The 12984-nt window shown below is 43.6% G+C and overlaps 1 protein-coding gene across 3 annotated transcripts in view; it reads right to left on the bottom strand.

Annotated features, from left to right (window-relative positions):
- Positions 1-12984, bottom strand: part of DEPTOR (DEP domain containing MTOR interacting protein) — a 191679-nt gene that overhangs the window by 167101 nt on the left and 11594 nt on the right. For all 3 annotated transcript variants that reach the window (XM_047783357.1, XM_047783358.1, XM_047783359.1), the window contains exon 2: positions 9934-10395. In XM_047783357.1, coding sequence (XP_047639313.1) covers positions 9934-10046 — 113 coding nt within the window. In that variant the 5' untranslated portion in view covers positions 10047-10395. The remainder of the gene's footprint in view (positions 1-9933; positions 10396-12984) is intronic.

The raw sequence follows: 12984 nt of genomic DNA on the forward strand, positions 1-12984 counted from the left end.
TGTATTTTATCCTGGCAACCAAGGTCTATTCATCTTCTTTCATAAAAACAGGTTCTACTCACTGTTATGTTTGACTATGAGAGTCTACAAAACAGTTATTCACAAAGTAAATTCTAACAAATGTGAAGGAAAATGAATCGTGGTTGTGCGTCAGATAACTGCCTTAAAACCTCATCTCTAAACTGATTTTTGTTGCCAGTTTTATTTATTTTATTCATTTATTTTTTGTCTTTTTTAGGGCTGCACCTGCGGCATATGAAAGTTCCCAGGCTAGGGTTCTAATCGGAGCTACAGCTGCTGGCCTACACCAGAGCCACAGCAACGCCAGATCTGAGCCACTTTTGCGACCAACACCACAGCTCAAGGCAACGCCAGATCCTTAATTCACTGAGTGAGGCCAGGGATCGAACTCTCAACCTCATGGTTCCTAGTCGGATTCGTTCCCGCTGCACCGCAATGGGAAGTCCACTGTTGCCAGTTTTAAAGAAGAAAAGTTTTGGTGAAGTCTTATTTTATCAACCTTATTAGAGCTTTACTAAAGATGATATAAGGGGCACTTGGCACCTCAAAGTAAAACACAATCATATATCACCACGGGGAATAGACCCTTGCTTTTTGCAGGGTATACATTCTGTGACAGTCTCTTTCATTTACGGAAAAGTTAAAGAGTAAGATAAGTAGAACTTTATAAAAACATTCAATGAGGAGTTTCTGCTGTGGCTCAGTGGTCACAAACCCAGCTAGGATCCATGAGGATGTGGGGGTCAAATCGGAACTTTTGCTGCCGGCCTACAGCAACGTGGGATCTGAGCTGCATCTGCAACCTACACCACAGCTCACAGCAATGCCAGATCCTTGACCCACTGAGTGAGGCCAGCGATTGAACCCACGTCCTTATGGATACCAGTCAGGTTCATTACTGCTGAGCCACGATGGGAACTCCTGGGAATTGCATTTTAAGTAGAAAACAGGAGTTCCCGTCGTGGCGCAGTGGTTAACGAATCTGACTAGGAACCATGAGGTTGCGGGTTCGGTCCCTGCGCTTGCTCAGTGGGTTAACCATCCAGCGTTGCCGTGAGCTGTGGTGTAGGTTGCAGACGCGGCTTGGATCCCGCGTTGCTGTGGCTCTGGCGTAGGCCGGAGACTACAGCTCCGATTAGACCCTTAGCCTGGGAACCTCCATATGCCGCGGGAGCGGCCCAAGAAATAGCAAAAAGACAATCAATCAATCAATAAATAAATAGAAAACGAACCCAGCATCCTCAATAGAAAATGTGCTAAATCCTTTCTTAAGATGGACAAACACTCCTTTCTTAATACATCCATTTTGTAAGACTGCACTTTTATACACTGGTTGTTCTTAAACCAGCACCTCATTATCTATCTGACACTACCCCCTTCCCGATCCCCCCCACTTTTTTTGGTGGACACACAACTCATAGTGTATTCCTCCAGAATTTTACAACTTGTTAGAAAATGACCAAATTTCACACACACACACACACACACACCAACCAACCAACCAAAAACAACCACAAGGACTAACCTAAACTTAATGAAAATAGGACAGACTGAAATGAGGCTTTCTCTCCTAAAAAGAGAAGGGTCATTTGTTTCCCACACTTTAAGTCAAGATCAAACAAGTTACTGAGCATGCTGTACTAGGATTGGTCCTTCTGAATCCTACCTAATCTGCCACAAAGCACACAGTTCAGTTCTCTGCAGCGCTAATAGTTTCAACCACCCAAGGGAGAGCCTCACAGAGCTGGATGATTAAAATAAGACCAAGACCTAAGTGGGTGTTGAGCCACGGCTTACCTCAAAGAAAAGAACCTCTGGGTAAATACCAGGATCAGAAATCTGTAGGTACAAGTACTGTAGGGGAGACAACATCATCAGGATTAAAACAAATCAACAAACCAACACCACCAACAATAACAAAACCAGGAGAAGCAGATAGAGGTTCCAAGTGGAAAGACTTGAGCCGTTCTCCGACGACACAAGATGCTACCTCCCTCCTGCTCTGCAGCTGCCACGGGCTTTTCCAGCTGGAGGCCCAGGCCTGTGTCCCCTCTCACTGCACCCTAGCAACAGCTGTCATCAGCAAACTGCCCAGATGCAAGGATATCTTGTCCCCGACTTTCAGGTGTGTATTCTCTCTCCATCTTGCCTCTCCCATTCAACCTTAAAAATATCTGAAAGGCTATAGAAAAGAGGGGTCATCTGAAAAGCTAAGTAAATTACTGCTCTCTGTGAACCATCCAACATGGAACTATCTCAACCAGGCCTGAGGAAAATAGCTCCTGTTGCCCCTGCTGGCACTGCCACAGGGAACAGCTGCTGGCAAGCAGGCTGTCTGATCTGCTAAGCTCTCTGCGCCCACTCTGTCTCCACTAAGTCCTCTGTGCCCACTCCACTGTCCCAACATCTAATAACCCATAGAAACAGTCACTGACATAAGCTGCCAAGTTTGGTGAAAGCTGATAATCCTGGGACAAGGATCTCAGATGTGGAACCCACTTGTCCTTGGTAGATCATGAGGAGCACAGAAAAGTGGGATGACTTACTATGTGGAAGAGGGCTGCTGACTGTTTCCTTTGACTTTTCCAAATCACTAAACTCATAGACACCAGTCATTTAAGAGCTGCCACCTGAGAAAAGGAAGTGAGTACCTGATCCAAATGAATACTAGAAATAACAGGAGAGGAGAAAAATCATCTGTTACTTCTCATTCTCTCTTTTTTTTTCTTTTTTCTGGCTGCACCTGTGGTGTATGGAAATTCCCAGCCAGGGATCAAAGCTGAGCCTCGGTTGCAACCTACGCCACAGCTGTGGCAACACTGGATCTTTTAACCCATAACCTGCTGGGCCAGGCTGGGAATCGAACCCACACCTCCACAGCAACCCAAGCCACTGGAGTCAGATTCTTAATCCACTGTGCCACAGCAAGAACTCCTCACTCTCTTCTTTTGAGATGTATATATTTAACTTATTTTCAGGTTTATTGATTCCAGAACCGACAGAATCCATAATCTAAATATCAGCATTGGGTATTTATTTATTTATTTTTAAAGCTGCACCTGCGGCATATGGAAATTCCTAGGCTAGGGGTCGAATCAGAGCTGCAGCTGCCAACCTGCACCACAGCTACAGCAATGCTGGACCTGAGCCGTGTCTTCAACCTATACTGCAGCTCATGGCAACACTGGATACTTAACCCACTGAGTGAGGCCAGGGACTGAGCTCGCATCCTCATGGATACTAGCACGGTTTGTAACCTGCTGAGCTGCAATGGGAACTCCTAGCATTGGCGTTTTTAGAAAAGTAATCAAAATCATATTATTCATAAACAATTAACACTGTGGTCCTTTCAAAAATAGGTTTACATAAGAAGTGCATAAAGGTGTAAATTAATTCCTCAATGATTTATTGAGCACTTACTAAGCATCTTCCATATGCATGAATGGTTTTTGCAAGTGACAAAGTACTTTCCCAGGCTCTCACTCCAGAGGAGAGAGGAGTCTTCACTGAGCTTGCTAAGTGCCAGGACGGTGCCCGTTCCCCCACATCCAATATATGAAGCGGAAAAGATGTTCATAGGAACAGGATCCGTAGGTGGGAAAAGCCTCTGAAACAAAGGCAGTTCAACACGCTACACAAGGCTCCTCTGAGCTGACTCCAAATACAGTGACTCTCCATTTCCTAAAGTCCCCCCCCCCCTTTTTTTTTATCTGAACAGGCAGTCATTTCCTGACACTGGGATATCCTCTCTGCTGTTTAGAAGAAAAAAAGCATACTCCTTCAGCTTGGAGCCCTACATTTTAGTAGCAGCATCTGGGCCGTAGCTTTCTGGCTATTCCTCTAGTTACAGTGTCTCGTAAGGCTAAGCTTCCATATTAGTGGTCATCAGTGAGGGACCCTCTAAGACATCCTCTAGGACAAATTTCCTCAAGTTCCAAGTGCAAGCAAATGAACTATAATTGACCCTTGAACAACAGGGGTTTGTACCACTCAGGTTCACCTATACTTGGATTTTTTTTCCATATCAATACGACAGTACTCCACAAGCCATGATGGGTTGAACCCATGAATGGGGACCTGGGGATACAGAGGAACAGCATATACAGAGTCTGACTATAAAGCCCTACCGGGATTTTTGACTGTGCAGAGGGTGGGGACCCTCACCCCCACATTGTTCAAAGGTCAACTGAATTGCTCCTTGTTCTGTTCTGTATCTCTGAATTCCTTATCTCTCTCCTTGTTCTGTTCTGTATCTCTGAATTCCTTATCTCATATTTACTTTATTATAGATTGGCCTTGGGTTCCACAAGCTGACTTTTACCTTTATCTGCCTACTGCATTAATGTTGGCAAAGCTAGCTCAGAAAAACGACTCAATATTGATTTCAACGTGCTTTTAAAAGGCAATAGCAAGGCTGTAAGAGTCTGGAAAGGCAGTCTGTTGTAGCAAAAAGGCAAATACATCAAACAATTTGCAAAAACTATAATTTCCTACAACTTAGCTAAAACTAAATTGCTTGTAGGGACCCAGCTTCAGTGCTGGGATGAGACTGTGGTAATTAGCATATTTGGTCTAGGTAGATGAACATAACTGAAAAGCTGGAAACGTTCTCTCTCTTAATTAAGCATTCCTCATAACGTTCTTAATTCTCCTCCCCACCCGACTCCCATCCTCACAGCTGGCAAAATAGCAAACTGCCATTTATCTTCCCATTAAAATGATTACAAAGTCAGAATGAGTGGAATTCAAATGAAGTTTTCAAAAGCACATGGCTAGGGAGACCCAGTTTAACAGTTGGTGGAGAAAGTGACCATTCTGTCTTGTCAAAACATAAACACTTCTAGAAATTAATTAGCTTTTTCCCAACAGAAGGCGAAAAAACCATTTGTCTGCTCGCTTGTTTGCAAAAGTTAACACACCAGGATGTGACAGTGTTAGACACATGATTCTGTTTTACTCCGGTCTTATCATGACGCTTCTCAACTCTCCAAATTACTCATTGGAGACACCATTAAATCACTGCCTAGCATCCTGCTTACAAGCAAAACCTCTCAGCTCTAATACTTGCTGGTTGAATCATCTATGGCCAGCTAGCTTACATTCTCTGTTCCTCAGTTTCTCATCTGTAAAATGGGGCTAATAAGTGTATCTTCTACACTTCTTATTAAGGGCATATACATAGATATATGTATACACTTTTGATATTATATATACATGTGCATTTAGTAATAATATATATGAGCACTTGGAAGAGTCCTTGACAGGTAATAAATGCCATGTAAGTGAGAATGTTATGATTATCATGTCTGCAATTATCACAGAATAGGGATATTCTTGGCTTTCTTTAAATGTTCTATTACAAACCACTTTCCTGCTGAGGAGCTCCAGGATCGGCCTATAGAAGAAACCTAAGGTAGATTTTGGATGCTGTGATTAGAGTGTCACAGCGATAACTGCATGGCAAATTTCAAAACAAAAGATTTATAGGTAAAACCTATAAAATAACTAATAATGTGAAAAGTCATAGAATGAAACCCCACAAATATGAATGATGTATATAAAGTCAACTCTTTTCAAATTAGGAATGTTGTGAGATGATTTTCTTGACTATGGCCTCTATGGCATCTTTTCTCTGTTTTATATGAAGAATAATGCCTACGAAAAGCCATATTAAAATATGGTGTGGTAGTATTGAGTTAATGATAAGTACATCACTTTCCTTGGCCAATCCAAAAAGACAGCAAAAATTTTCCTTGACATCTTGTCTTCCATCACGCTACCATCATCCAAATGCATTTCTATGACAGTTTTCTTGAGATATAATTCACATACCGCAAAATTCACCCATTCAATGTGTATAATTCAATGGTTTTAAGCATATCCACAGAACTGTGATATCATCACCACCATCAACTTCAGAGCCTTTTTCATCATCCCAAAAAGAAACTCTTTAACCATCAGCGGTCACTCTCCACTCCCCTTCCCCACTGCTGCTGGCAAGCACTTTCTGTCTCCATTGATTTGCCTGTTCTGGATATTTCCTATAAGTGGAGCCTTACACTATGTGGCCTTTTGTGACTGTCTTGGTTCACTTCGCATAATGTCTGTTAAAGTTCATCTGTGTTGTAGCATATGTCAGCACCTTATTCCTGAATAATACTGCCTTGTGTGGATACATCACATATTATCCTTTCATCAGCTGATGGACATTTGAGTTGTTTCTGTGTTTGGCTATTGTGAAAGATGCTGCTGTGAAAATCTGTGTACAAATTTAACGTGGACATACATTTTCATTTCTCTTAAGTATATACCTAGGAGTAAAACTGCTGGGTCATATGGTAATTGTATGTTTAATCTTCGAGGAAATGCCAGGCTGATTTACAAAGTGGCTGCATCATTTTACCTTTCCAATAGCAGTGTGTAAAGGTCCCAATTTTTCCACATCCTTGTCAACACTTGTTATTATCTGTCTTTGATTATGGCCATCCTGAAGCTGTGAAGTGGTATTCGAAGGCATTTTTAAGAAGCAAAAACATGCAAATACATTGGGCAAGGAAGTAAAATCTTTCATGACAAGAGAAACACAAAAAAGATTAGGAAAAAGATCCTGCAGTCAGGAGGTATTTTTCAGTCCGTTACTCAATTTCATATCCTTATGCAACCAGCTGCCCTTACCAAAGTATGAGGATTATGGAGCCAGCACCCAATTTCACATCCAGAGATTATAATGATCTTAACAACTACTCCTGATTTATTGATTTATTTTAACAAAGTCCCTTCCCACACTATACCCCATTTGATCCAACACCACAAATCTTACATGGGAAAATATCATTCCCATTCTGTAGATGTGGCACTTCTGCCCAGAGTGGCTGACTCGCCCAAGCAAACATAGTTAAAAATAAACACATATATCCATATGTAACATCCATATATGCATAAATAAATATTAAATAAATAAAATTCATGGAACTGGTCTTGAAAGCCAAATTTAGCACTTCAAATCCTAATCCTAGTTTCTCTTTGCCTCATCTTTGATGACCAGAAAGTAATGGAAAAGAAAGAGAAGGCAGAGAGGAATTTGTGTGTGTGTGTGTGTACGTACACACAACACAGAGGCAGGAGGCCTGGACAACATAAATGCCCCACAATCAGCCTGTGAGAGAGCAGTGAGGGATGCAAAAACATGTGACAGTAACAATAAGGACTTTATCCTCACTGTTTATAAGAGGTTCCTCCAGTAATCAGGCAGCCAGTGGCATACACGACCACTTAAATCCCTAAATTCTAATTATTACATTATCTGTATTTACAATAGCATATTACCTATACTAGTCATTCAAATATATGTACTCAACCTAGGATGGATGAGATTTTTAAAAAGCAATGATGACACTTTTCCAAAGTAAAAGTAAATGATTAACTCTTTTTTTTTTTTTTTTTTTGCTTTTTAGGGCCACACAGGACATATGGACATTCCCAGGCTAAGGGTTGAATCGGAGCTGCAGCTGCAGGCTTACACCACAGCCACAGCAATGGCGGGGGGGGGGGGCCCGGAAATCCGAGGCACGTCTTTGACCTACACCACAGCTCAGGGCAACGCCAGATCCTTAACCCACTGAGCAAGGCCAGGGATCCAATCCGCATCCGCATCCTCATAGATACTAGTTGGGCTTGTTACCACTGAACCACAACGGGAATTTCCTAAATAATTAACATTTACGAAGCCTCTTATATGTAGCATCTCCTCATTTAATTCTCACAAAATTCCTGCAAGAGAAGTGGACCAGAGGCACAGAGAAGTTGTAAATTGTCCTCAAGTCACAGGACTAATAAATGGTGGAGACAGAATAAGAACCCAGGCAGCCTGGTTATGTGCCTTGTGTCTGAACCACCAATCTTTCCTGCTAGATCCTGCTCAGCTGGAAGTCATGTGTGATGAAACACAGGGGCCAATGATATTCATTAACTCCAGCAACCATTTGTTGAAAGCTCATTAATACTTGAAGCCCTGGGGAGAATTCTTACAACACCACCATGAAGTGCTTATCGTCATTGCCTTTTTGCAGGTGAGGAAACAGAGGCACAGAGAAGAGAATTAACTTAGCTATTACAGAACTATAATAGCTAAGGCTGACATGACTGACGCTTACTACATACCAGGTTGTGTTCTAAGCACCCATCAAATTAATCCTCCTTACAACACCAGATAGGTTCTTCCATCCTTCTCAGTTAAGTAATATGTCTTAGGTCCCAGTCTTCTAAGTAGCAAACACAGATTTGCTCGGCTTTAAAGCCCTTCTCAAAACAAGATTGATTTTTGGCAACAAAGTAGCTGAGCAGAAATTCACACCCAGGTCTATAAATCTTGAGAGAGTCCTCTACCTTCTCACGGACACACTAAGCCTGGCCCTCAAACCTACTGCAGTGCAGAGGGGAGGGGTGCCAGGGAAGAGGGGACTAGCCAGGGATCAGGAGTCACACAAGGAAAGGGCATTTAAGCATTTCCAAGGAGGAAGTGCTTTCTGCACAAAGAAAGGCACCATGCAAGTTATTATTTTGAAGGAAGTGAAAAGTACCCGATTGAGGAGTAACTAAATTATTAAAGTGTTTCAAACTGAATCAGAAAAGCTTTATTTTGATTTTTTTTCAGTTAGGAAATCTCTTGATGGAAAACAAGCTTTTATTCCCTTGAATGTTGACTATACATTAAAAAATCATCAAGGAATAGAAATGTGCAGTTTGCCTTTTATAAGATTACACTCACTTCAGACCTCCAATATTTACTTTTTCGATCTAAGGGCAGCAAGCAGGGTGATTATTAAACCTTTAGGGATCTTTGCAAGATTCCCTCTCCTTTTGGTCCCGAAACACAGCATTTTAGAAAGCAAAATGAGCCTGGAGATTCAGACCAAAAAGTAGAAGAAACAGGAACTCACGCCTGGTGATGGGGCCAGGGGCCGGCATGCAAGTTGTAGCTCAAAGGCTGGAGAGGCAAGGGTTTTTTTTCCCCTGGCAAACTGATTTATGACCACAAGACAGGCAGCTGCGGAACCGGTCAGACCATAAGTACGATTCTCATACGTGAACAGAGAAGGACCAAGATTGCATAGGAGTGATGCGGAGATCTGAATCTGGGGGTCACTGCCTGTCCCGAGCATCTTGAGACGCGTCAAGTACCGATTCTCGAAGCAGCCGGGGGCCTGATGGGCTCTGCCGCCCAAAATGTACGCGCGGGGGAGTTGGCACTGCAGCAGGGCAGCGGGTCAGGGTACCTCCACGCCCCCTTGCGGACCCAAACGACCATTGACAAGAATTTACTAATTAAGCGACAGGTACCCTGTTAGAGAAATGTTCTCAGTTTAGTCCTTACAACAACCTTACAAGGAAGCTGCTGTGATCAGTCCCATTTTACAGATGAAAACACTGAGGCTCAGGGGACTGAAGCAAGACTTGCAAGCAAAAAGAGAACCTTAAGTGAAGGCGACCTTTGGGCTGGCTCCTTTTAATCTAGAAGTAAGAGGCTGGGGTTGAAGCCGGCTGGCGGCCCCCCACCGCTCTGTGGACGGACTAGGAGGCCTGGCAGCGCCGGGTGCCCCGGTAGAGGGGACGCGCGCGGTCGGGAGCAGCGCGTCTGCTGGACGCAGGGCTGCAGCCACTGGGCGAGGACGCAGCTAGCACCATGCGCTCGCATGCATCCGTCTCGGGAGCTCCGCTCCAGTCCAGAGTCCAAAGGGCGCTGGGCTGCAGCAGCTAAGCCGGGGGCGGCACCGAGGGTCCACGCGTCCTTAGGCGTCCCGGAGCCCCAAGCGAGTTGCGAGCCACTAGCCACGGCGCGCGTGCGCGCGGGACTTCTGCAGACACTGGCGAGCAGTGCCACGGCGAGCCCCCCGGCACAGTCCTTCGTCTTACCGTAGCTGCTCCCCGGTGACAAGGACCTCAGCCATGCGCTCCAGCTCCCTTTGCTGCGCTCCGCCACTCCCGCTAGTGCTGCCGTCGCTGCCAGCGCTGCTGCCCTCCTCCATGGTCGGGGCTGCGCCGCTACCACTGTCTTTGCTGTCCGTGGTGGGTTCAGGCGTTAAATCAGTCTGCCCTTAGTGAAGCCTTCCCCGCCATCTTTGTTAGGGGCAGTCCCGTAGCTCGGACGCGATTGGCTGGAGAGGGAATCCCTGTGGGTAGGCTGAGCCACTCGGCGAGTCCGCCCCTGAAACTCCAGCTGGGGGGCGTGGCTGGAGTCCCGCGTGGTCGGGGGCGGGACCGAAGGAGGAAAACATCAACATCTGGGCGGGGCATCGGTTCGGAGCTAATCCTGCTGGTTGAGGTCGAAGTCCTGAGTGCCCTTTCTTCTACCCACACAGCTCTCGTTATAGGATCCTGGGGACAGGCAGGGAGGTTATTAGACGACTGTGAAGTCATTTTCATTATTATGTCCACGCCCCAAATTGCCAGAGAGTGAAAGTAATAAATATAGCTAAATAGCGAACAATGAAGGATGTACATGTCAATGCAGGGCTTGAAGAAAGTAATGTCTTTTTTGGTCTAACCTCCTTACCAAAGTCGCTTGCTTACCTCATGATGTAATCAATAAAGAACTCTGGCTGGGAATCAGACAGACCTGAGCTCCAGCTCCACACCTATAATTTCCTAACTAAATGTCCTCAATTCTCAGTTTCTTCCTTTACAGAATAAAAATAATTGTGGCTTGTTGACAACTGCTGCATTAGAGATGCTTCAGGTAGTTGTTATTGTCTGTAATTGGAACAAATCCTGAGATGGGTATTGTCTGTGTTTTACATGGGGAAGCAGGTGAGGAGAGGTGGGATAACCTGAGCCTCATTCTGCATGAAGTAGGAAAATCATTTAACCAAAATAGTGGTCTCACTCAGAGTTAATGAGATTAACAAACAGCTGGGTGTTTCTCATGTTTTAATTCTATTGTTGTTGTTTTAGCCATGTCTTTCAGAAGTTCCTGGGCCAGGGGAGCAACAAGCCACACTGGATCTTTCACCTGCTGAGCCACCAGAGAACTCCATGTTTTAATTCTATAATCATTAAAACATTATCAAGAGTTTGCATGGGCTTCAAGCTCAAACATGCAGTGTCTTTCCTGATTCTGTCACGTACTAGGTTTGCAACCTTATGTTAGTTAATGTCTCTGGCCTCAATTTTCTATCGATGAAACAGGAATAATTCCTACCTTTTAGGGATGTTGCATAGCTTAAATAACATCATGTAAAGCTTCCAAGCACATGATATGTGTTCAAAAGCCATTCTCTTTAATATCACTACTGCTTTTAATGAGAAGAAGAGGAATAAAAGAAGAAAAAGAAATTCTTGCCAGATACTTTCCATTATGATTTTTTGATACTAGACAAAACATTTTTCTCAAGTTATCGCTAATTAATTTTTAATTATTTGTAGGCCTTAAAAATGAAGAAAAGAGAAGTGCAGACTTGGACCCACTAAATCTCTCTTTGAGTCAGTGTTTTAAGCTTTTTGAAAATGCAGAATGAAAAAAATTTACACATTCCTAATTATCCACTCTTCAACATTTAGTTTTGCCCCAAAGCTCTTGCCACCTATTGTAAGTCATATTGCTGTTATGATTGTCTTCTGCTTTTTTTTCCTCCTTTTAAATCTAGTCCTATTTTCATTTGAATTCAGGTAGCTTTCTTTATCTGAAAAATAAAAAATGAAAAATGCTTTCCTGTAAAATACTTTCTTGTTTAATAATTTCTGATAAAAATTAGTGATAAAAATTTTTATCATAAAATTTTGATAAAAAATTATGATTAGGAATTCCAGTCGTGGCTCAGCGGAAATGAATCCGACTAATGTTCATGAGGATGAGGGTTCGATCCCTGGCCTTACTCAGTGGGTTAAGGATCGGGGGTTGTCGTGAGCTGTGGTGTAGGTCACAGATGCAACTCAGATCTGGCATTGCTGTGTCTGGGATGTAGGCCGGCAGCTACAGCTCCAATTTGACCCCTGGCCTGGGAACTTTGATATGCTGTGGGTGCGGCACTTAAAAAAAAAAAAAAAAAAATTTTGGAGTTCCCGTCGTGGCGCAGTGGTTAACGAATCCGACTAGGAACCATGAGGTTGCGGGTTCGATCCCTGCGCTTGCTCAGTGGGTTAAGGATCCGGCGTTGCCGTGAGCTGTGGTGTAGGTTGCAGACGCGGCTCGGATCCCGAGTTGCTGTGGCTCTGGCGTAGGCCGGTGGCTACAGCTCCGATTCGACCCTTAGCCTGGGAACCTCCATATGCCGCGGGAGCGGCCCAAGAAATGGCAACAACAACAACAAAAAAGAAAAAGACAAAAAGACAAAAAAAAAAGTTTTAAAAAAGCACCTTAAAATAAGGGGAAAAATAATCTTGTTAGGAACATACTTGATACCACTACTCCAGTGAGAAGGACTGCAGAATTTATTTTCGATGCTTGACGAGAGGGGTGTGTGTGTGTGTGTGTGTGTGTGTGTGTGTGTGTGTAGATGTGAACAGGAAATGGAAACTGGTGTTTATTATTGTTTTTAAGCTTTCTTTTGACATATGAGACACACCACGCTCTGCTGAGTTAGAAGACAGACCCATTTTCCTAACTTACAGAAAGAGTGAACTGATTCTTGAGGACATGTGAGCAGCAATGCCAGTACTGTGAGCTCTGGAGCAACTGGTCCCAGCATCAAGTGTGATCTATAAGCATTGATGGATGAGAGGCAGGCACTGACATGGTGATGAAGTTCTTTAGAACGGGTGAAAATTCCATAGTATCTTGGTTTGACTCTGGCTCCTTTGCAGCCAGTTCTCTAAATTTTTGCTCTCCTTTCTAAAGTCAAGATCATACCACCAATCACAGTGCATTGTTCGGAGAATTAAATAAAATATAATGAGCCCCTGATGCAGGTGGAAACTATTATATGTGAGCCTTCTCCTCCAGGTTGTCTGACTCAACTGCTTCATGCC

This window comes from Phacochoerus africanus, chromosome 6 (genome assembly GCF_016906955.1).
Source record: "Phacochoerus africanus isolate WHEZ1 chromosome 6, ROS_Pafr_v1, whole genome shotgun sequence".
In the NCBI taxonomy this organism is placed as follows: domain Eukaryota; kingdom Metazoa; phylum Chordata; class Mammalia; order Artiodactyla; family Suidae; genus Phacochoerus; species Phacochoerus africanus.